This window comes from Molossus molossus, unplaced genomic scaffold, assembly GCF_014108415.1.
Source record: "Molossus molossus isolate mMolMol1 unplaced genomic scaffold, mMolMol1.p scaffold_m16_p_13, whole genome shotgun sequence".
In the NCBI taxonomy this organism is placed as follows: Eukaryota; Metazoa; Chordata; class Mammalia; order Chiroptera; family Molossidae; genus Molossus; species Molossus molossus.
The window spans coordinates 45659590-45683153 of record NW_023425348.1 but is presented as its reverse complement, the minus strand read 5'-3'; the positions used below and the strand labels follow the sequence as shown (position 1 = coordinate 45683153).

Here is a 23564-nt window from a genome sequence, read left to right as displayed (position 1 = left end):
TTTTGAATTCTTCACCTCCCCCAACAATCTATCCCCAACAGACTTATTTATGTTCTTCCATCTGTCTTGGGCTGTGATTATCCTGATTCCAGCCAGGCCTCTGCCCACAGCAGGAGGCCCTCCCTGATGTCTGCATCCCCTCCCAGCCTTGCTGTCCTGGGAGGGTCACCTGGGGTCTTCCGAATGGCACTAAGTGGGGGGAGCTCTGGATGCTGAGCTACTGCCTCTGGTCCTGACCCCCCACATCACACAACTTCAGGGGGCACGATTCACAGAGCTAGGAATACTATGTGAATAGTGCCCTGGAGTCTCTGGGCACCCTGACGGCTGGCAATGGGAATGGCAGGGTGGGACAGCTTGTTGTAAGGAAGGGAGAGCAAGTGTCACCTGTTCTGCTAGAAGGAAGGACTAACTATCCTGGCAGGGGGTTGGGGGGTAGGAAGCGGAGACAGGAAAGGTCTCCTGGAGGATAATTTGGGCTGGGCCCTGAGGAATGTGCAGGAGCCCACCAGGTGGGCCTCCATTACAGATTCACTTTTCTAGGCCTTTTTTCACCCTCTAGGTCTAGGTGGGGGTTTCTAGGGGCAGGTCTGGACCTCATCGACAAGGCAAAGCGAGGTCGTTCTTCCTAGCTGCCAATTTCCAGGAGAGAAACGAGACCCGGGAATGGAAAGAGATGACCCCGTTGGCACTGGCAATGGTGACCAAATCCGGAGTAGCATCTAAATGTCCAGTCTACCTTGCATCGAGCAACCCCTTCTTTTTCTGATTTGGCGCCCAGATGGGGCTGATCAAGGAGGTCTCTTTCCGCACAGTCCCCTGCAGTTCCAGGAGATCCGAGAGATGGCGACACAGAGCAGAGCCGGAGACAAGAGCCCCTCCGAGCCCCCAGGGGGCGGGGTATGAGAGCCGCTCTCTGACGTCGGGCGGGGCGGACAGCCGTGACGTGTGGGGGTGGGGCTGTGCCTAGTCCCAGCAGGGCAGGCGATTCATTCAAAAGGCGCGCAGCTTGCGCGGTCGCCCGTGGGCTCGCGGAGCCGGGCCCGGGCACCGCGAGGAGCTGGGCTGCTGCAGCTGCCACGAGCGGTCAGGTAAGAAGGGTGCACGGAGCCCCAGCCTGGGGTCTGCTACCTCGCGGCCGGGCCAGAGGGATGCGGTCCCGAGTGGCGCCCGCTGCCTCCCCGCGGCTCTGAGGAAGTTCGGCGGCGCGGCGGATGCCGCAGCCCCAGCCCCCCGCCCCCGCGTCCTGTTCCGGAGTCTTCCGCGCACCGACCCCCGTCGGTCCCTGAGCCCCCTGCCCTGGGACCTGCGCGTCCTGCGGCCACAACTGCAGGCGCGGCCGCGCGCGCTGTTGAAGCAGCGGCGCGACTTGCTGTTTGAGGAGCCGGCGGGCCCCGGAGACGCCCCCGGCCCGGCAAACTTGGACCGAGACCGGGACCAGGTGCGGGACAGGACGGCGGCGCCTCGGTGCGTCTGCGGCGCCGCCGAATGGGGGTCTGAACGGTGTCAGCCCGTGACTGTGGGTGACACGGCGCTTGAGGCGGCCCAGCCAGGGCGAACGTGTGGTCGGGCCACTGCGCGGTGACGCCGGCCGGGCGGGAGACACAGGGCTCTGTGTGTCTGTGACAGGCAGTGTGTGTGTGAGTGACCCCAGCCCACTGTGAGACCCCGGGTCACTGGGGTCACTGGAGTGTGTGTGGCGTAGGGTGTGACCAGGGCAGGGCCGGGCCGCTCGTTCAGGAGAGTGTGAAACGGAGGGAGAGGAACCCCAAGTGACTGAAACCCAGCCCCGGAATCACTGGAGCCAAAGTGTACTTGTGGGGCTAAGTAGGGTCCGTGTGTGTGTCTGCGCGTCCGGGTAACGAGTAAGAGGCGGAAAGAGGAGGGACCTCAGAACCTGCCGGCAGATCTCGGGGAGAGGAAGGAGCGGGTACCCGGGGGACAAGGGTCTCTCCAGGACTGTCCTCAAGAGGGCGCCCTTCAGGAGCTCAATTTGGTGAAGTGGGTGGATCCGTGGTGATTTGCCCTGGCGAGTGAGAGGGGGCCAAGGCTGGGCCGCCACCCGTGGGGTGACACCTCTGGCAGCAGTTGAGGGGCCTAGAGGTAGCCTCAGGCTCCACCTCTGGACACATGCACGTTCCGCAGGCCTGACAAAGCTCTGCTCCCCTGGTAACCGAGACACCATGGGCCCAGACACCATGTTGCTCTCAGACCGGGCTCCCACTGGGCCTCAGTCTCCCGGTCTTGTCTTCGCACTGAGGTGCTGAGCTGTGAATGGACTGTGAATCATCACTTTGTGATCCTCTTGTTTTTGGGTCAACCGCCTCTGTTCTCCCTTTGCTCCTTTCAGGCACAAAGACTGCAGTGGAGGGTGGGGGCAGGCTGTCTGCTGGGGACACAGTAGCCCAGGGACTGTACACCCAGGTAGGTGCTGGCGACAGAGTTGGGAACACAGCTCAGAATTTCGGGGGCCAAGCCTGAAATTCTGGTCCATAGACATTGACTGCTCTGGGCCAGGTCTCCTTTCTTCATCTCCCTGCGTGGGAGGAGAGGGAGCATGGATTTGTCCCCGATGAGTGGTCTCAGATTTGGAGAGCTGGAGCAGGGCCCCTTCACCATCTGGGCTAGAGCCCTCTGAGGCCCCCACCCCCACAAGAGGGTCTGTCAGGTTCCTGCTGAATGGAATGGAAATCTGGCTCTCCAGCCCTGGAGGGGTGAGGGGGCACCTGCTGAAGGATCTGGAAGTTCTGCCCTGTTGATATCTTCTGAAAATGTTGACTGCATTCTGATGGGGGTGAGGGCCGGAGGACAGGTGTTGTGTGCAACACTTCATGGAGTACTCTTGCTGAATCCTCACAGTGGTTCTGAGATGAGGCTCAGAGAAGCAAGTGATTTGCCCAGTGTCACAGTCAGGACAGTGCCAGGACTGGAATTCAGGTCTTCTGCCCCCGAAGCCCTGTGAGATGCTTGGAGAGGGCCACCCACCTTCCCAATATAGGCACACCTTGGAGATGTTGTGGATTCAGTTCCAGACCACTGTAATAAAGCCAGTATGGCAACAAAGCAAGTCTTAATGCTTTTGCTGGTGGAGGGTCTTGCCTTCAATATGTTAAAAACACAACACCTGTGAAGCACAATGAATCAAAGCTCAATAAAATGAGGCATGCCAGTATCAGCTCATGACTTAGCTGGGTTTCCTTCTCTCAAACCCAGACTGGCAAGCATGGCCTTGCCAGGGTGTGCCATTGTGAGTTCTGAGTGTGGTGTGTGTTTATACATGTGTCTGAAACTCTATGGGTTATGTGGTCTTCCTGCTCTTCCTCCTCCCCCCTCCCCCCCCCCCCCCCAGCTCCCACCCCTAGCCAGAGGTAACCAGAAGGGCCTGTCTCTGCCTTCTAGAGCCTGCAGTTGGTTTTGGGACCAGTCCACATAGCTCTGAAAAGTGTCAGGAGTCAGCAGCACAGCACAGGCTCCAAGGGTGGCAAAGATAATTGAGAGTCCCCATTGACCTTCATCATACCTAAGAGCCCTATCCTCTCCTTCAGAGTTGCTCTAGGGTCACTCCCAAATCCACCCACACGCTGAGGTAGGGAGAAGGCTGGGAGTATGCCCCACACTCTTGGAGCCTCAGTTCCCCCATTTCTCCTAGAGACCCCTGCTAACTCTGGCCATCGAGAGCTGGAGCTGGGGATCAGGGTGTCCCTCTGTCCTCTCTGGAATGGCTGGAGCTGTGCTTCTTGGGGCTGATCAGAATAGCTATCTTGGTCTCCTGGGGCTGAGCCTGGGTTATTTCCATCCCCAGCAAAGAGGTAGAAATAGCTCAGGGCCCAGGAGGGGGGAGATGGGAAGGGTTAACCAAGGGTTAACCTCCTTTTCTTGTCTCAGCTCTGATGGAGGCCCCCAGCCCATCCCTGCCCAAGCCAAACCTTTTTGGGAACTTGAGCCTCCCAGGATGATAGGAATGACAGTGAGGCCAGGCTGGGTTTCCACATGTGGCCTCAGTTGGGACTGGTGTCATAGTTGCTAGAGGGAGGTGTCTGTCTGACCAAGGAGGGGAGACTTTGAGGGGCAGTCAGTACCCTGTTATTGCTCATAGGCCCAGCCCCATTTTACAGAGGGACTGAGGTTCGGAGAAGTGCAGAGATTAACCGAGAACCCCAGAACCTGGCTCTCATCCTCCAGACAGGCACCACCGTGGGTTCTGCCACAGGTCCCCAGGCTGCCTGGATGTGGCCCAGGACAGGAAGCAGGCCTGAGACACACCTTCACAAACAGGGCTCCCTCTTACATTCCAGCTTTGGCTGCTGTCCTTGCCTCCACTCTTGGACCAGCCTGTCTGCCTCCATGTCCAGTTCCTCCACACACTGACAGCGACCTCCCCAAGGTAACACTTACTTTTGCCTATAAAATATAATCCAGTTACCATATAGTAGCATCAAATCTTATCCTTCCTAGACCCTTTTGAACTTTACATCTTCACTCTCATCTCTCCCTAGGAGATCCTGGTTCTACTGCCTTTGCTTTTGTGACCTCTTTCTAGAACCCTCCTGGCCTCTCAGGGTGTACCCTCGCCGTACCTAAGAGCCCCAGCCCAATATGAGCCCCTCTTTATTGTTGTGATCCACCTGCCAGGTGTCCCCCGTCACCTCTGGGAACAGGCACAGTATGGGAACTCCAGGCCCAACAGCCTGCCCTCTCCTGCTGCCCTGTCTGCGCTGGCCGGGTCTCTGAGGTGTCCTGTGTGCTGGGATGCACAAGGAGGTTTGCAGCCAGGACCTCTGAAGCTTCCGAGGGTGTGCTGGGTCAAGGTGAAGACTCAAGGCCACCCCTCTGGGTAGGAGCAAGTTTGTTGCTTGCCCTGGACCTTCCTCAGACACGACCAGGCTGAGGTCCTGCTGTGTACCAGGCCCTGGTGCAGGTATCCTCGAAGCAGCACTGATAGGGGATCCCCTCCTTCCCAACCTCCTTAATGGGAGCTAAGACTCAGAGAGCAGGGGGACCAGCCCTAGTTTGAGTCACAGACATGGTGCTGGAGTCTGGCACTCAAGCTCTTTCTTGCCCAGACCCCAGGTGGAGGTGAGGGCTGTCTGACCATTCAGGCATCAGCTTCCAAGAAGGAGCAAGCTGGCTACCTGAGAGGGGGGCATGTGGGGAGTGGGGAGGAAGTGCTGGTGTGGCTGTTCAGCATTTGGCCTGACTGGGCAAAGCAAGACTCCCCCCCCCCCCCCATGGGGCCAGTCCTTCTCCCAGTTTTGTCTGAGGTTAGCCAGTGGGGCCTATGCATAGTGCCACCAATTGGGACTGGGGTGCCAGGGAAGACAGGAGGGAGCCAATGCTGTGTGCCCAGCCCTGGGATGAGGGCCCTGAGGTTCTCACATCCTCAGCCTCATGCCCAGAGGGTCAGCAGTCCCCTCCAGGTACAGGCAGGGAAAAGAAGACCCAGAAGGGGAAGGGACTTGCAAGACCTTAGTGTCAATGGGATCCTAACCCAGGTCTGTCTGCCTGGAAGGCCAGGGCTCTTTCCTGGGCCACCCTGGGAAAGATGAGAGCTCTATAAATAAACTGCCCATGTGGCCACAAGTGTGCACCCTGACCACATGACGCAGACACAAAGGGATGGAAGGGCCTCTCAGCCAACTAGAGGCAGGGTCTGAATGTGTGGGCAGAGAGAGAAGGAAGGAGAGTGCCCAGGAGGAGGGATGTAAGCTTGGACCTGCACATCTTCACTGTGAGAAGGCAGTGAGCTCAGGCTGGGGCCTGACCATCCACAGATCCTGGCCTTACTGAGTATCCAGCCTCCTGCATGGACTGCCTGCCTCCCTCCCTTGGGGAAGACCACAAACAATGATGGCTAAAGGGGCCAGGAGAGAGGAGGGTCTACCCTGATAGGGAAGGCTTCCTGCAGGGGTTGGTTCCTGGGCTGAGGCCTGATTGTAAAAAGAGCCACTATTCCCCTGTAAACTCTGGATCCTTCAACCACACCAGGAGGTCAGCTGAGCAGGCACAATTGCCCAAAATTATAGAGGAAACTGAGGCTCAGAGGCATGGGGCTGGGTCCTGACTGCTCAGCACTCCTCCACCTGCTGACTGTGGCTCAGCTAACATGGAGCAGGTGGACACAGTCTACATAGGGGTTGGGAAATGGGCACCCAGGGTCTTCCTGGGGAGGCCAGGGCTCCTCCACCTGTGCTGCTGGATTCCCTAAAGTGCCCTTGCCCACTCCCAAGCCACTGGGTGGTAAACCATTCTGAGCTTGGCTCCTCCTCTGGCCCTCATGGGCTGTGGCAAGAACTGGTATTCAGGAGAGGCTTGGCCAGGCCCCAGCCAGCACTATTTACAGTGGCTTCACTTATCCCCTCAGCATCCCTAGAGGCAAGGACTAGCACCCCTGTTTGCAGACGAGGACCCAGAAGCTCAGAGAGGGTAAATAACTTGCCCAGGGTCACAGAACTGCTAAGTGATGGCAGAGTTTGAACCCAGGTGCTACTGCCCCAGAGTCCATCACCCTCCCCCTCTTTCCATCACGCTGACCCCAGTCCTCAAGCTCTATTAGTTAGGGCTCCACCTGGAGTTGCTCAGGAGGCTTGGAAGGTATCTGTCCCCAGCACCCTAAGTCCGGAGAAGATGGAGAACAGAGCAGGCTGGGGCTGCGGTACCTCTCCGTCTCTCACTAATTCTCAGCCAAGTCGGCCAGGTCAGGGTGATGGAACAAGGCCTGTGCTGAGCAGGCGCTGGACCACTCTGGCACATTAGTGATTGGGTACCAGCTGTGTGGCCAGGGCAGGAGGCAAAGGTGGTTTCTCAGAGGAGGAGGTAGCAACAGCACGAGCAGGAATGCAGTGAGGTGTCCTCCAGCCTTCACAGACCCCTTGCCATCCTGTCTTGGGGGCCCAGCCTCCCTGCCTAGCCTGTGCAGGAAGCCCATGGTGCTGAGTGATGGTGGTGGGCAGCAGGGCAGGCGGGAGCAGTGGAATTCTAGGCTGGAGGTGGGTGGGGGGGTGCCTGCTACCTATTCCCACTCCAGGGTCGGGGGTAAACCTTGTCTCCTTTAGCAGCAAGTTGTTACAGGGTACTGCTTAGCCTCTCTGAGCCTGTTTCCTCATTTGTGAAGCCTGGAACCCTATCTCTAAGGGGTTCAGTGAAATTCAGCCTGGAAAGGGAATGAGGTATGCAGTAGGTGCTGTTCGGGAGTCCGAGCTCTACCCTAGAGACAACTCTCTGGTTGTAGACCCTCCCCAGCCCCTGACTCAGCCCAGAGAAGGGGCAGAGATAGCATCCGTGTTGCATCCAGACTTGGAGAAACTGGGTAGGCCCAGTCTGGCCACCTCAGCCCTTTTCTTGGCCTCAGGGACCAATTAGCTCCCTCAGCCCTGCCACTCCACCTCACCCCGCTGAGTCTAGCAGGCCCAGGCCTGGTGGCAGTTCTGAGGGGAGAACCCTGGCCAGCCCCGGGGAGCAGCTGCTGCTGGGTGTGCCCTGGAGCAGGGTTAGGGGCCAGTGTGCATGGAGTCCTCACCCTAGGGTTGTGAGTTGGGACATCATGGCTGCCCAAGTTTGGGGTGGGGGTGGGCGCCCTTCTCACTGAGTGGCCCTGAGGCAGCCTCTGCAGGTCTCTGGGCCCCAGCCTGTCAGCAGCCCTAGGAAGCTGGGTCTTCACCCTGGAACCTCTGCTTCTTCCCCCTGGGAACTCCCAGCCTTCCCTGGCTTCTTCCTCACTGCGCCTTTTCCCTGGAGCTGGCATTGTCTAGGGCAGTATGCAAATGAGTACAGAAGCCGGGAAACCTCAGATGCCCAGGGACCCCCGAGGTGGGGGCAGCACCTTTTCGCTGGGGCCAGCCTGGGTCTGTGTAATAGCCTCCCTGCTTACTGTGCCCACTAGTTGCTTGGCCTCTGCCGTCAGGTTGGTAGACTCCCTGAGAACATGTGCTGTATGCCAGGCCCTGGGCTAGGCTCCAGGGAAGGGGCCAGAAGTGAGGTGGGCAGCAGTCTGACAGACCTGGGCTGCACCCACTTGCTGCTTGTGTGACCCGTACAAATAGCCTCCCGTGGGCTCAGCTTACCCAGGTGTGGAAAAGGGCTGCTTTTCTCTCCTGTGAAGAGTGGAGGCAACTCAGGAGGAGGGCCTGGCCCAGGGGAACAAAGGTCATTTCCCCTCCTTGTGAGGATGGAGGATGGGAAGGAGGAGATGCCTAGCTGCCCTCACTGCCTCCCACTGCGGGCACTGCCCTACTTCAGCCCCAGTTGCCAGGGAACCGCTGGGCTCCTTGCTAACCTGGATTTCTCTATTGATGGGTGGCCTTTGTCTTCCTGCCTCGGTGCAGCCACTGCTGAGGGGGCTGAGGGGACCGTCTCCAGCTGTGTTTCCAGGCAGCCCTACCCTCTGGAAGCTGCAGGGTGGTCTTCAGGCCCTAAAGCTGCTGCTGGGAAACAAATACCTGCCTCCCTGCTCTGCCTCCTGCCTCTAGCTCCCCAGTCCAGCTTCACTTGGCAGGGAGCCCTCTGAGACACAGGTGTCAGTTCCTGCCCCTCCCCTGAGAACCCTTCCAGGATCCTGTAGGCCCTGGGGGAAGTGCAAACTTCTCAGCTTGCAACCGGCTTGGTGTGGCCTGGGTACTGCCCACCCCTTTCCAGACCCCTCTCCCTTCCTACACCCTCCCACCTCCCAGATTCTCACTATGGCCAACTGGGTACCTCCTGTGTATCAGACTCTGTGCCAAGCATTATACATAAATATAAGAGAATCTCATTTATACCTTACACCTGCCTAGTAGTGTTTGCTGTTCCCCCCTCCACAATTTACACATAAGGAAACTGAGGCACAGCACATGCTTATTGAGAGCTTACTTTGTGCCAGGTCTTGTGCTGAGTGTTTTATGTGAATTCCCTCTGCGTAGTGGGGGTGGGGTGGGGGGGCAGAGCCATAGATCCAGTGAAGAGTGAACAAGGTAGGCTGGTTCTCTCCAAGTGAGCCCAGGGGTTCAGATCCAGGTTCAAACCCCCACCTCACCCCAGCCTCTGGGCTCCTAAACCATCAGCCTGTTCCCTGGCCCTCCCAACCTTGGCAAAAGCTGGACTCTCTCCTGAAAGTACCTTTCCTAACCCCTGCCCCCCACCTCCTAAGTTCAGCACCTACTCTGCTCATACCAGGGCCAGGCCCTGTGCTGGACACTGGGCAGGAGGACAGCTGTCAGAGGGGAAGGGGCTGGGTAAACAGGATGGTCACACACAGGATGGTTAATGCAGAAAGGGAGGTGGTGGAGGGGCTTCCAGGAGGAAGTGACTTTGAGCTGAGAAGAGTAGGTGTTGGCCTGGTGATGGGGGAGTTTCTGAGCAGAAGAAACAGCAAATCCCAATGCTGGGGTGAGAGAGGCACGTGGGGGGACAGAAAGCTCAGAGCAGCTGGAGTGGGGTGGGGGTGGGGGACAGATCTTGGAGACAAGACACCTAGGCTGCAGGTGGGGCTGAACTGGAGGCCAGGGAGGTAGGTGGCCATGGGCTGGGCATGTGGCCAGGAGACCTTCAGGATTTGGTGGCTGTGTCAAGGAGGCTAGGGTGAGGCTGGAGAGTGGCTGGGTGCCGACCATGACCCCACTGCTTCAGTTCTGGGAAAGGGGAAGCTGCGGGGGCCTGGGTGGTGGCACAGCTTCCTCTTTCTCTGTGGCCTCCAGGGCTGCACCTCCCTGCTGCTCCTTGGCCTCGGGGCCTCATGGGTCCTCAGCTGGCTTTTTAGTTGGCTTTCTTCCAGGGAATTTCTGGTTCTAATTGTTTGGGTATTTTTTGGAGGGTAGGAGTGGGCTGAGTGTGAGGAAGCCCCTACTACCGTGAGCCTGTTTGGTGGAGGCCTCCTGCCCCAGACGTGGGCTGGGTTTGTGGTGAATGAGACAGCGGCCCTGCCCCTGCTGCTGTCTGGGTGGGGGGCGAACAATAAACAAGCGTACAAATGCTTAATTACCTGCCTGGGCAGGAGGTGCAGCAGGAAAGAGAGGTGATGGGGAGGAACTCCCACGACCTACTTTAGATTCCTTACCTCATTTAAACCTCACAAGAGCCTACCCTGGGAGATGATTGCCCATGTTGCAGATGAGGACGCGGAGACTCTGAGGTGAAGTAGGGGCTTGGGTCCCACGGAGAGTTGGTGGGGCCCCAGGCTAGGAGGCTCTGTTTAGAGAGGAGTGGCCTCTAAGCTCACTTCCTTCTCTGCCCCTGGGGCCCCACGGGGCTCTGCTCTGCCAGGAGCACCCAGCAGGAGAGGAGGCTCCAGGCTGTGGGCACTGCCCTTCTCAGGGCCTTGGTCTGTCCAGTTGCCCCCTCTAGGAAGTCCTGGGGGGGGGGGGAGGGTGCTGGCTTTGAGAAGTCACTGACTGCTTGGCCTCCAGGACAAGGCAGAGGGGTGGGGATGGAGCCTTCTCAGACCTCCACCCAGCCAAGGGGCTTCAGTCTGAACTTGCTTTCTGATGGAGGTTCCAGGGCTCAGGGCTTAGATGCTGGAGTCCCGGTGGGGAAGGGGGTGCAGAGGAGGAGGCAGCTGGCTGGCAGCTGCCTGACTGGGCAGGCCCATGGGGCTCAGTCTGAGCTGAGTGTGGGCCCGGGGAGCCGCTGTAAGCAGAGACTTGGGGGCTAGACTGGAGTAAGTGCCGGGTTGGGGTAATTAGATGGTGCATAATTAGAAGGCGGCAGGGCTCTAAGCAGTGAGTGTCTGTGAATGTGCCTAAGTGGGTCCTCACTGGCTTTGAGTCTGGGCCTTTGGACCCCCATTTTGCTCCTGGCAGCCTCAAGGTCTCGCTCCCCACCTGTCTGGAGATGAGCAGCTGCACAGCCCTCCCTGTGGGCTCAGGTCACCCAGCAGGTGCCAGTTGGGGCCAGGGGTGGGGCAGGGGCCCTCTCTTCTGTGGCTCTTGTGCCTTTGACATTTCACTTCTGCCCAGCCCTCTGGGCCCACCCTGGGCACCTGGAGGGGTGCTGGGTCTGGCAACCCGGCAGGCCTTTTGGACCAGCCTGAGGACTGGTAGGCAGGTCTGTGGGTTAGATCCTATGATAACGGGGGAGGGGGCTGTGGGGAGCTTGAGTGGGAGCTGCCCAGGCAGGGTGAGGTTTCACTTTGGGGCAGAAAGTAGAAAGGAAGACTTGTGATCAAGTTAGAGGAGGGGCCTGTGGGGGAAGGGGTTAGGAGATGTCACCTGTTGAGTGCTGGCTGCCAGGGTGCAGCCTTCACTCTACTCTGGCCTGACAGACAGTCTGTCCCAGGTTTTCCCCTGAGCTGGCCTTGGGCCCAGAGCCACTGCCAGTGACCTGGAGAGTCCCGTGGTGTGACTGCTGCCCCTCCCCCTCTGGAGGTGTAACTCAAGCCCCTGGCCTGCTGAGGCCTGTGCTGGGCCAGGCCATCCAGCGAGGCCAGATCATTTTCCTCTGGCTCCTTTTCTAAATGGGAAGCCGAGCCACCCATAGGCTGAGGGGCTGTCCCAGGGGCTTGGCATCAGACAGCTTGGGTCTCCGGGCAGGGTTCCCTCAACCTGCTGGGGACCCAGGCCAGTGACTCGGCTCTCCAATGCAATGCCACCTCTCAGGGTTCAGAGGCTCCACAGCCTGTGGCTTTGGCCAGACAAATATTGATTCCCTCACCCTCCTGAGCCTGGAAATATGTCACTGGGAACTCCTCGTTTTGCCACAATCCCTTTTGTTGTCTAATCCGATCTTTCTTTCTGCTGTTCCAGCCCTGTCCACTGGCTGGAGACTTTTCTCCAGAGGAGGCCACACTCTGAGCCTCTCAGACCCATGCCCATTGCATAGGGACACTTTATGTTGGCCACTGGACTACCCTGTGATGTGAGCTCCCTGAGGACAGGAGCACTGTCCATCTTGTTCATACTCATATTATTTCCTGTGCCTGGCACACAGTAGGTGCCCAAGAGAGGATAGGAGGCTGAATGCTGATCACCATGACCACCCCCGGGACCTCCCGCAGGTCTTCCCCTGGCCCTTTGTGCAGAAGTCAGCTGGGTGTGGACAGTGGGACACATGGGAGGGCCGGGGCTGTGATGGAGTTGGGGGGGCGGTACACACAGGAGTTTTGGGGGCCAAACCCAGCTTTGGGGACAGGTAGTCTAGAGAAGCTTCTGGAGAGAGAGGCACTGTATTGGGCTTTGAAGGGTGAGAGGAAGGGTCTTCCTTGAGCAGGAACAGTAAGTGAAGGCAGAGAGCAGGAAAGGTGGGCCTGCTCGGGGCCTGCAGGGAGTTCTGAGGGGCAGGAGCCTGCGCAATGGGGGCAGGGGCATTGCAAGCTGTTTCATCCCCCATTCCCAGGGATGCAGTCACAGGCTTCCTTCCTCCCAGGCTCCCCTGCCTGTGCCCCAGGGCACCTGGCTCTATATGGAAGGGGAAGGAAGCCCGACCTCCTCTGGGAAGCCTCCTAAGCCTGGCAGATCATTCTGCTCTCCTCTAGTCAGTGCTGCCCTGAGAGGCTGGTCCCAGACACGCACCCCCACCTCTCCACGGGCTTGAGGGCTGAAGGGGTGTGTGGTGAGTGTAGGTCAAGCCTCGCCCTGCCCAGCAGCACCTTTCGAATTCCCCGAGCATGGTGTCCTGGAAGCAGGCCTGTTCTCACCTCCTGCTGAGCCTCCCTCCATCTGCCCTAGGCTGGGGACCACAGGGCCTGAGGATGAAGCTGAGCCCTCCACCACGCTGGCCCTTGTCCTGCTTCCTTGTGGTGAGTTGGGGATGGGACTGTGGTGGGGACGCTGGAAGAGCCCAGCCCTGAGCCCTGGCCCTTCGAGGAATGTAAAGACTGTTGGTGAACCTGGCCGAGGTGGAGCTGGTCTCAGCCATTCCTGTGAGGCAGTCTGACCCTAGGAAGCGCCTCTTGGCCCTCACTGATCTTGGTGCTGGGAGCCAGGTCTGAGGCCTGAGGAGGTCCCCAGAGCCTTCTGTGTAACTGTTCCTCTGCCCTCAGGACAGCCGGCCTACTCTGCACCTGCCACCCCCAACAAAATCAGAGGACCAGGGGGTCTCCCCACAGCTGGGGGTTCAGGGCAGACAGTCATACGTTGAAAGGGAAGCAGAGGGAGGTCCCAGTGGAATGGGCTGTGGGCACAAACTGAGAAGAACCTTCCCGTGGGGTGTTTCACGACCTGTGTGGTACAGGAGTGTGAACGGCTGGGCTTGCGTCAAGGGGAGGTTGCGGAGGAGGATATGGTCCCAGAGACTCAGCTGAGGGCCCAGAAAAGGAAGCACCAGCTGCAGATTTGGCCCCAGGGATGATGAACAGAGGCTGATTGATGACAGGCCCAGCTGGGGGGGGGGGGGGGGGCAAGGCAGCAGGAAGCCAGACGGAACTTGAGAGGAATTCGGAAGCATTTCCCCTCATCCTGGAGGATGGAAGGGGTGTGACTCAGAGACCTAAGGGCTTGAGATCCTGATAAGGCCTTGTCCAGGTTTTCCAGCATTTTCCAGAAGCAGATGTGGTTTCTCCCTACCTAAAAAATGGCCCTGCAGCAGGTCTGGGATGAGCAGGATTTAGTGCAGCATGAGGGTGAGGTTAGAGTCGATCCCTGAAGCCTGGGGGTCGTCAATCCCCGCCCCTGGGGCATCAGGAAGTGGGTGGTGGATAGATAGCCCCAGAGACGCCATGGCCTAGTGCTTTTTGCTTAGGGTACCCTGCCTGCTGTTCTTCCAGCTGCTGCGCTGGCCTTTGGCTACGCCAACATCAACAACCCCTTGGCAGTGCCCACCCGGGGAGGAGCCCAGCCTGGTGAGCTCACCCTGCCCATCTGCCCTGCCCTGGGAAGGCTCTTGGGGGCCAGGGGCAGGCTTCCCAGGGACCTCAGGCCTGGCTCCTGGCTTCGTTCTCACCCTTTCCCTCCCACAGGACCCCGGGCAGGGCACATTATGCAGGTCCTGCCCCCCGGGCACCTTCTCATCCTCGTGGGGCTCTAGCCCATGCCAGTCCCACTCCCGCTGCAGCCTTCGAGGGAGGCTGGAGGCCCAGGCGGGCACAGTGACTCAAGACACACTATGTGGAGACTGCCAGCCTGGGTGAGCCACAGGTTGGAGTGTGGGGCTCATGCAAGGTGACCAGGACTCTGGATCCTGGGGCCCCAGCCTCACCTAGTCCCTGAGCGGGCCTCAGTCCTCCCATCTGAAATGGGATGGGTAAGGACCAGTTTGGGTGTCCAGTAGGAAGGAGTCCAGTCTCTTGTGAGGAAGATTCTGGGTCTCAGTGATGTCTTCCTCCCACAGGTGGTTTGCTCCGTCAGAGGTGCCCCATGTTCCCTGTCAGCCATGCTCCTGGACACCTCTAGGTCCTCACAGTTGTTATGGTGAGTAGCAGATGGGGCACAGGACTGGTGAGGTATGTGTGGGAGAGGGTCTGGCAAGCTTGAGCCCAGGAACCCCCAAAGTGTCCATCCAGGGCAATGGGGTCCTCATTCCCTCAGCTCATGGGAGGGTGAACAGCCAGGGGGTGTCCAGCAGGACGTGGTCAGTTCCACTGGCTATATGTCAGCCCACTTCACTTCTGAGTGGCAGAGACCATCCAGCAGGTAGCAGCCACAGTGGAGGGCTCACATTTTGACCTGTCTGTCCTCTATCCTCATCCCCTTAAAGACACCCATGCAGATGAGTGAGCACACATTCTTGTGCACACACACACATACACACGTACCTCCTCACACCTGTCGAGTTAACTGACTCATGGACCAGGTCATGGGGAGGCAGCTTCCAGTGTCCCTGTGCCCAGGCATGTGCACAGGTGCCTTCTGTTCACTCCTCTGACCCAGCATGAGGGGTGGACAGGGGATGAAGTTCTGATCATCCTGAGGCCTGAGAAGGCCTTGCTCAGGCTGACTGATCAGGTGGCCAAATAGGAGGGGCTGGGGGTGAGTTGGCCTTTGCTTCCCCAACATGGCAGGGAGTGGGCAGCTCTGGACACATCAGCCCCACGCACATATGTACACACGCTCACGCATGCATGCACACACGCACTCCCACACCCTAACTTGGGCCCTGGGCCTCTCTGTGTCTGATTCTCTCTGTCTCTGTCTTGCTTTCATGCCTCTATCCTCCGTGGTGCTCAGAACAGAGATGGCGGACCCGACGTGGTGTGGAGGTGGCAGCAGGGGCCAGCAGCACTGGGGAGACACGGCAGCCTGGGAACGGCACACGGGCAGGCAGCCCCGAGGAGACGGCTGCCCAGTACGCAGTTATTGCCATCGTGCCTGTCTTCTGCCTCATGGGGCTACTGGGCATCCTGGTCTGTAACCTGCTCAAGCGGAAGGGCTACCACTGCACAGCCCACAAGGAAGTTGGGCCTGGCCCTGGCGGTGGAGGCAGTGGTGAGGCCTGGTCTGGGGTTTTGGTGGGGAGGCCAGAGGGCACGGGCCAGCCCGAGGGAACCTGCTTGGCCTGGAGAGTCTGACAGGGAGAGGCCTGCAGAGGGCAAATTGGGAGGGTTTCCTGGAGGTGCTGCAGGTGGGCCATGGAGGAGACACTGCAAACTGACAAAATGGAAGGAAGGATGAGGTGGCCCGAGGTGGCCTAAGTTGGCAACGGGGCAGAGCACAGGCAGAGTGGGTTAAGTGGCTTTAGCGGGACTTCCACTCAGGCTATAGGGGTCTGGACTTTTCAGGGCTACAGTTGTGTGTGCGGTTCGAGGGTCAGACTGTCTGCTTGGTACTCAAAGTGACTTCTTTGTTTTTGTTTTGTTTTGTTTTTTATCCTCACCCGAGGACATTTTTCGATATTTTGTTCAGATAGAGTGAGAGGGAGAGAGAGAGAGAAACATTGATGTGAAGGGACACATCGAGTGGCTGCCACCCACACGACCCAACCAGGGCCGGGGACAAACTGCAACCAAAGTACGTGCCCTTAGCGGGAACCGAACCTGGGTCTCTCCGGACCGCAGGCCGACGCTCTAACCGCTGAGCCAAACCGGCCAGGGCTCAAAGTGACTTCTGACCTCTGGCCTGAAGGGCTGGAAGGGCAGCTGTCCTGGGCAGGTACCAGGAAAGGCTTAGATTTCCAGGCTATGGTTTGAGTTACGAATCCTGGAACCAAAGGGAGATATGTTCCTTCCGCCCCCACCCCAGGTCTCTGGGCCCCTTTTCTCCTCCCCACCCTCTTCTGTACCCTGAAGACCAGTAGGGCAGAGCCTACATGTACATATATTGCCCACAGGAGCTTTGTGGCCAAGTCAAGATTGAAATGATGCCTCCTGTGCCAGTGCCCCAGAGCCCTTCCCAAGTCCTGACACTGAAGTCTGGAGGGGCAGGAAGCGGGCAGGAGCTGTAGGCAGGCAGGAAGGTGGTAACTCAGGCCATCTCGCCAGGGACCGCCCTTGTTTTCCTACCCTAGGACTAACTTTAACTGCTGGCTGCTGCCTGGGTACAAGTCCTCGGAGCTATTTGCTGCTGACCCAGGATTGATCACATGCCCATTTTCATTTTTTTTTGAGATTGGGCCCTAAACCAGCCAAGAGCCCTCAATTTGTTACATAGACAGGGCGATGTGTAGGGAGGTAATGGGCTTGGAATTGGCAGTTTGCAGGAGTTGTTGGTTGAGGATGGGAGAGGGTAGGTCCCAAAAGAGGCTGTTTCTTACCCCACACTCTCTCTGCAGGGACTGTGGAATCCAGATGGCCCTGACACTGCTAAATTCTCGGGGCTTTTGGATGCAGGGAGCAGTGATGCTGAGTAGCGAGGGTGATAATGGGCTTCTCAGTGCTGCAGCTTGGAACAGATTTATAAATAACCAGGCTTGTATCCCAACTCCTAGGCAGGCTTGGTGCGCCCTCTGCTGCCACATCCTGGTGTAGCTCCAGAGTCTGGAGTTCCACCCTCCTCCCCTCTCCCCCTCAACAATCACAGTCCTTCCCTTCTGATCCCAGGGAACAACCCTGCCTACTGGGCTGAGGACGCCACTGAGGAGGACACCATCGGGGTCCTGGTGCGCCTGATCACAGAGAAGAAAGGTGAGGGGAGCTCTGACCTAACCCTGTGCCCAGGAAAAGAGGGTCTCCTCTCAGAGCCTGTGAGGCAGCCTCAGGTGTCGTTCCCCCTGCTGCCCCTCACACCGGCTCACCAGGCCAGCCTGGCCCTCTTTGACCAGCATGGTTCAGATGGTGCTGCCCCTTTCCCTTCTGTTTGTGCCTGACTGGGGAGGTTGGGGTGGGTGAAGGAAAAGGCACGTGGTCCAGGCCCGGAGTAGGTGGCAGGTAGTTGGGAGGAGGCGCTGAGACAGGGAGTTCCTGGGGAGTGCCCCTCATGGCCCAGAGCCTGGTTCTGACTTCAGCTGCCCACAGAGAATGCAGCGGCCCTGGAGGAGCTGCTGAAGGAGCATCACAGCAAACAGCTGGTACGAACCAGCCACGGGCCTGTACCCAGGTGAGTGGGCAGGTGGGCAAGGAGGGCCCATACCCAGCTAATTCAGCCCATTTCCTGGGGACTCACCACTTGGGTATGCTCCCTCTCCTGTCACCCCAATGCCCTTTCACTACCTTCTGTAGTCTCCTAGTCCTGGCCTGCCCTAGTGACCTCTGCCACCTGTGCTGTCCATAGGCTGCCACCTGGACCCCCCAGCATGCCGCACATCTGTCCACATCACCACCACCTCCACACTGTGCAGGGCCTGGCCTCGCTGTCTGGCCCCTGCTGCTCCCGTTGTAGCCAGAAGAAGTGGCCTGAGGTACTGCTGTCCCCTGAAGCTGCAGCTGCCACCACTCCCACTCCCAGACTCCTGTCCAACCCAGCCAGGGCTCCCAAGGCTGGAGCCAAGGCAGGACGCCAGGGCGAGATCACCATCTTGTCGGTGGGCAGGTAAGGTGGGCAGAGACACAGCAGTGCCAGGAAGAGACAAGACAGCTGGGGTGGCGGGGTGAGGAGGCAGGGCCCTAGGTTGAGCTCCACCCTTCCTGGCCTCAGTGTGCCTCTCTGGGCAGTGGGGTGACCAGGGAGAAGTCTGGTCTGCTCGGCTTTGCTCTCACATGGAGTCCTTTGGCTTCCAGGGTAGGACCCTGGCCACTTATCACACCTGGGGCCCCTCAGGCCAAGGGCTTATTTGCAACCTAAGGTTGGGGAGTTGGGGGCTCATCTGTGGGTAAAAGGGCATGGGAAGGTCTCAGGCTGACCCATAGACCTGCTGTGTGACCCTGGCAGGTGCTGCCTTCTGTATTTCTGGGGTTCTTCTTTCAATAGGGGAATGACTGCACCTCTTCTCACAGGTTCCGCGTGGCCCGGATTCCTGAGCAGCGGACAAGTTCATTGGCCTCTGAGTTGAAGACCATCACAGAGGCTGAGCCCTCAGTGGGTGATTTCACTGACTCCCCACAACCTGGGCTTCCCACTGAACAGCAGACACTACTGGGAAGTAATGGAAGCCATACTAAGTGGCCAAAGCCCCCAGCAGAGAAGAAGGCTGAGGTGAGGGCCAGAGAGGGAAGGTGCCTGCCCTGACTGCAGATGGGGCAAGGGTGGAGGTGCACGGGGCCTTGGGCAGAGGCCACTTTCCTGGAGCCCAGAAGCCCCCTGACCCAGGCTGACCACCCATGCCTGTGCCCTAGGAGAATCGCTATGTGGTCCGGCTAAGTGAGAGCAACCTGGTCATCTGAGAGGCTGTCTTGTTGGAGGACACTGCAGGCCTGTCCTGGGAAGTTCTGAAGGCTTCCTGGAGGAGGCAGAGCTGCAACTGAGCCCACAAGGATCAAGAAGCAATGACCCAGCAGACAACACAGCAAAGGCTAAGGCCTGGAGGTGGGAGTGTCTGCCCCAGTGAGGAGGCAGGCCACAGGCGCCATGTACAAGAGCAAGTTGAAAGTCCCACCCTGTTCCTGCCACCCAGTTTCTTCCCTGCAGGATGCCCCCGTGCCCTGGTCAGATCCCAGGAGCCCACAGGATCCTCTGTACCACCAGGAGGCTAGTCCTTAATGGTGGGGAGGGGCCCTCTGCTTGGCACCCCTGGCCCCACATCTTGGTAATTAGTCACCTCCTGTCTCTGTGCAGGGCCCTGGAGCAGATGTACCTCCCTTTGTCTTCTGGCAGGACCTGTAAGGAGAAAGGGCAACACAATGCCATGGGCTGGGAGTCTGAGTTCCTGGGTTCTAATCCCAGGCAAGTCCCTGGCCATCACTGGGTCCTAAGTTTTCTGACTGAAGTCTCAGTGCCCAGGGCCTCTCCAGCTCCCTGCAGGCCCTGGGCTGGGTCGTGGTGGGTGCTTGCCTCCTTGCCACCCCTCCCACCAGATTTTTTTCTGGCCCCATGTTTGCTGCTTCCAGGGCCTTCACTTTCCAGGCCCCCATGGGGCTGCCCATCTATGGCTCTGCCTACAAAAGGAACTTAATGCATGTGCCTCCCCCTCCCGTGTTTTTTTTTGTTTGTTTTTTTGTTTTTCAATTGAAAAAACAGACCTGACCTGGGTGAGGCTCAGCCACCCCCAAGATATCAGGGGCTTTTGGGGAGGGGTGTGATAGGCTAGAGAGGCATCTCTGACCTAGGTGGTTTGTATCCCTGTGGTGTTAGTGCCTCTGTCCCCTAGTGTGGGCAGTGCGGGCAACTGCCCAGCCTGTCTCCACCCTGGCTCAGCAACTTGGTTATTTATGTGGGGCCGTGCAGGCATGGGCCCCACTGTTGTCCCCATTTCTTATTTATTGACACTTTGCTGTTGTCTTGTCCTTGTGTCTCCATCCCCATCCATTTGCTGAATAAAAGGTGGGATAGTTGTGTCATGAGGAACTTCTTTCCCCTGTGCCTCTCCCCAGGTCGTCTGTCCGTTCGCTGAATAGCTCTGTTAGGCACTGAGTGGCACAGGCCATCCTTCCCCTCCAGGTGCCTTCTCTGTGGCAGCAGGTGAAGTGGGGCCAGTTCTCACTGAAGCCCCTAGAGGCAGTGCTATCCAGTGGAATACAGCTTGTGCCGTGTATGTAATTAACATTCTTCTAACAGCCACATTTTAAAGTAAAAAGAAACAGGTGAAGTTAAATTTAATGATATCAATAATGTAGTCTGTTTAACGCAGTATATATCTAAAATATTTTCATTTCAATACATCATCAGTATAAAAATGTGATTGAGCCATTAATATTTTTTGCTTTGAACCCTGGCGTTTTACATTTAAACTACATCTTATTATGAACTAGCATATTTCCAAGGCTTGATAGCCACTTTTCAGTGGCTAGTGGCTCCTGTGTTGGACAGCACAGCTCTAGAGGAAGTGGAGCCTGGAATATGGATGTGGTAAGTAATACACTGGGGGCTGAAGAATGTGGAAGGGGAGCATGTTCCACAGAGAGATAAAAGCATATGTAAAGGCCATCCATCAACAGAAATATGAGTTTGGAGAGGCTGGAAGTAGAACCCTCTTTACAGGTGGAGACTGGGTTAGGAGTGGGCATTAGAAGGCAGCCATGTGGGTTCTTGGAAGTCATCAGCCTTACCCCAGGGACCCTGAGGAGTTTCTAAAGCATGTAGGAAGGGAAAGCATGGTTAGCTTGTTCTTGGTGGGTGGAGACCAGGCTGCATGGTTGTCATAGAAACAGATCAAATAGATTCCTAGGACAGAACCGCCAGGGCTTGGTGATATGTTGTAGGTCAAAGGATTAGGGACAGCTGGGACAGCTGGGTGGGTAAAGAGGAGCAGTCCTGGGGCACGTGTGTATCTAGATATGAAGGCCTGGCACTCAAAAGACAGGTCTGGGCTACAAAGATATCTGGGCATTTCTACCAGTACTGGACTGGGAGGGAACATGTTCCAGCGAGAGAGCTCAGGGCAGATCCCTGGGCTGCTCCAGGACACTGGCAAGGAGGTTGGGAAGGAAAGCAGGGGAGTGCAGTATCCTGGAAGTCAGGGAAGGAGAATGTGGGGAGCACAGTGGGTCACAAGGTCAGGTGCTGCTGCTGCAGGGTTAGGAAAAATGCAGTCCCATGGTTAGATACAGGGTGGCAGGTGTCATTGCAAGGCAGTGCTGAGAGCAGAGCCAAGTCTCAGTGGGTTGAGCTCCCTGCAGAAGCCTGACTGTGCCAGGCCATACATAGCTGGTGAAAACTTAGATTCCAGGTAGAGGGTTTTCAGTTTAATTCTGGGTTCTTCTGGTGTTTGGTGTTTTTTTAAGATGGAAGAAGGGGCATGGCCGGTGTGGTTCACTGATTGAGCACTGACTGACCCACACACCAAGAAGTTGTTGGTTGATTCCCAGTCAGGGTATGTGCCAAGGTTGTGGGCCCGATCCCCAGTAGGGAGCGTGCAGGAGGCAGTCAATCGATGTTGCTCTCCCCCTTTCCTCTCTCTCAAATCAATAAAGTAAAAGAAACATATTTTTAAAAAAAGATGGAAGGGGATACATTTAAAAGCTAAGAGGAAAGTGGCCCAAGGAGAGAATGACACACAAGTGATGCTAGATAGAGGTGTGCAAAGGGACTCCTGTGGGAGGCCCAGGCCTTGCAGCTAGAGGCCGGATGTCATGATGGGACCGCAGGAGGCCTTTCGACTGGGCAGAAACCATGCAGGCGCCTGGCCTAGCAGCTCCAGCGAAAGCTCTGCCCTGAAGGGAGGCTGGGCAAACATGTCTTCAGATTCCAGCTCTCCCTACCTCTCCTTTCTATACCACAGGGCTTTTCTCTGGGGCTTCTCAGGTGGGCAGAAAAAGAAGGGCACTTAGAGGAGCCAGGAGACAAAGCTTTACCTGCTCCCGAGAGGGGAAGGTAGGAGACAGAGGGGCTGGACAAGAGGAATTTTCTGGAGCACCAGAGGTTGTCACAGTCTAGAACAGGGTGTCGGTTGTGAAGGACAAGCAGGCATCAGTGAACCCAAGGCAACGTTCCCTGGGGCTGCCAGGGTGCACTTGGTGTCTTATTTGCCAGCTGTCAGCTGCATCTCAGGGTTTGGCTTCTCAGCGTCTCCTCAGCCAACCAACTCCATTTTATCTAGGACTTAGATGACACACTGGGGTGAGGATGAGACAGTGTCCTCATGCCTGGGGAGAGGCACATACAGATACCAGCGAGGGTGAAGACTGGGAATGGGCTTCCCAGGCCAAGTAAGGGGCAGACACCCCTACCTCAGTGCCAGGACCTGGGGTAATAAACACCGCTCTCCCCAATTTTCTGCTTGCTAGAAGGTAAGAAAGGTATGGCCCTGGCCAGTTTCTTTACCTGTCCTTTGAGGATGTTGAGGGGTCAAGGTAGAAATGCATTTGATGCTCCTGGCCTTCAGAACCCCCATCCTCACCTAGAAGCTCTCCTGGCTTGTACCCTCCCAGGCTTGCCCCCTCTAAATCCTGGCAGGCTTGTCAGCTGTTGAGCTCAAGATCAGCTCAGGCCGCTGGCAGGGATGGGAACTGGAGGACAGGGTGGGCCCCTGGGCTATTTATTCCACCCACACCCTTTCCTGCACAGGTCAGAATGGTGGGTGCTGGGGCCGTTCTCTGCCTCCCTGCCTGCTCCTGGCCCTCAGCCCTGCCACTGTAACCTGGAGCCAAGTTCCTGGGGGAAAAAACCCTTCCTGCCCTGGAGAACTGCTGTGACATAACCTGACACTGCCTGTGGGCAGAGGCACCCTCCCCTCCAACACCTGACTGAGCTTTCCATTGCAAGGGAGAAAGAGTTTCATGACAGGTGAGCACAGCTGGGAAAACTGGGGAGGGGGCTATGGAGGCACGGAGTACAGTGGGTTGGTGGAAAGGGTTGAAATTAGGAGTCCGAGTTATAATTACAGCTCTAGTGTGAGCAAGGTCACCTGGCCAATTTGGGCCTGTTTTCTCTCCAGTAGAGGAGACTGAGCACTTGTAGGCTGGGAGAGCAGAGACTGTGGGGCCAGGCCCTGAAAGGAAATGGTGGTCACAATTATCAGCGAGAGAAGCCCTGACCTGGACTAGGGCAGTAGCTTTGTCCAGAGGGGAGACAAGAGTGATATGTTTAGGATGTAAAACTGTCAACACTTGATGAACATTTGGATGGAGACCATATAACTTCCTTGGTTTCCCACCTTAAATCGTCTCCTCTGGGGTGGGTGGAAGAACGTGCGGCTTGGTGCCTGGAATTTGGAGACAGACCAAGTGTGAATTCCAACTCTGTCCCCTCTCCAGCTCTGTAACCTCAGTCCAAGTACTTACTCTCCTTAGCTGTCCCTTCCTGAGGACAGGCCTAACAACAGGCTCACTTCCCATCGTGCTGTGAGGATTCTGAGAGTTACCAAGCATAACCTGTGGCACCAGCCACACATGGTGGGCACATGGTAGACGTCAGCCTTCTTCCTTCATGGCTTCCCTGTGCTTGTACCACACACCTTTGTCCAGGTGCTGATGGCCACTGCTCAGGCTCCTCCACCATGTATCTCAGGGCAGCCCCTCTGCCTGCTGGGAGATGCAGCAGAGGTGTTGACTAGCGAGAACAAGCTCAGAACCAACTTGGGAAGCAGCCCAGGGGACTCACTGGCCCAGGAGGTGGTCTGTGTCCCTCTGCCCCAAGAACCACCAACCTGGTCACCCCAGACTTTTTTTTTTTTTTTTTTGGAAACTTTTTTTTTTTTTAATCGTTATTGAATGTTCTACAGCTTACAGTAAATATCATAGTTACAAATTCTTGGCT

General features: G+C 57.3%; 1 protein-coding gene across 3 annotated transcripts in view; it reads left to right on the top strand.

Annotated features, from left to right (window-relative positions):
• Positions 1 to 1037: 1037 nt before the first annotated feature.
• RELT (RELT TNF receptor) overlaps positions 1038 to 23564 on the top strand; it is a 38305-nt gene continuing 15778 nt past the window's right edge. Inside the window, exons 1-12 of one of the 3 annotated variants that reach the window (XR_004959225.1) lie at positions 1038 to 1091; positions 12633 to 12703; positions 13670 to 13744; positions 13862 to 14028; positions 14233 to 14312; positions 15069 to 15326; positions 16877 to 16960; positions 17291 to 17372; positions 17547 to 17804; positions 18209 to 18407; positions 18548 to 18737; positions 20120 to 20216. Coding sequence is in view for 1 of the 3 variants with exons in the window: in XM_036258310.1 (XP_036114203.1) it covers positions 12656 to 12703; positions 13670 to 13744; positions 13862 to 14028; positions 14233 to 14312; positions 15069 to 15326; positions 16877 to 16960; positions 17291 to 17372; positions 17547 to 17804; positions 18209 to 18407; positions 18548 to 18595 (1299 nt within the window). In the remaining 2 variants the exon portion in view is untranslated. Of the gene's footprint in view, positions 1092 to 12632; positions 12704 to 13669; positions 13745 to 13861; positions 14029 to 14232; positions 14313 to 15068; positions 15327 to 16876; positions 16961 to 17290; positions 17373 to 17546; positions 17805 to 18208; positions 18408 to 18547; positions 20079 to 20119; positions 20217 to 23564 lie in introns of those variants that run through there. The other 2 variants (XR_004959226.1, XM_036258310.1) reach the window with 2 other exon arrangements.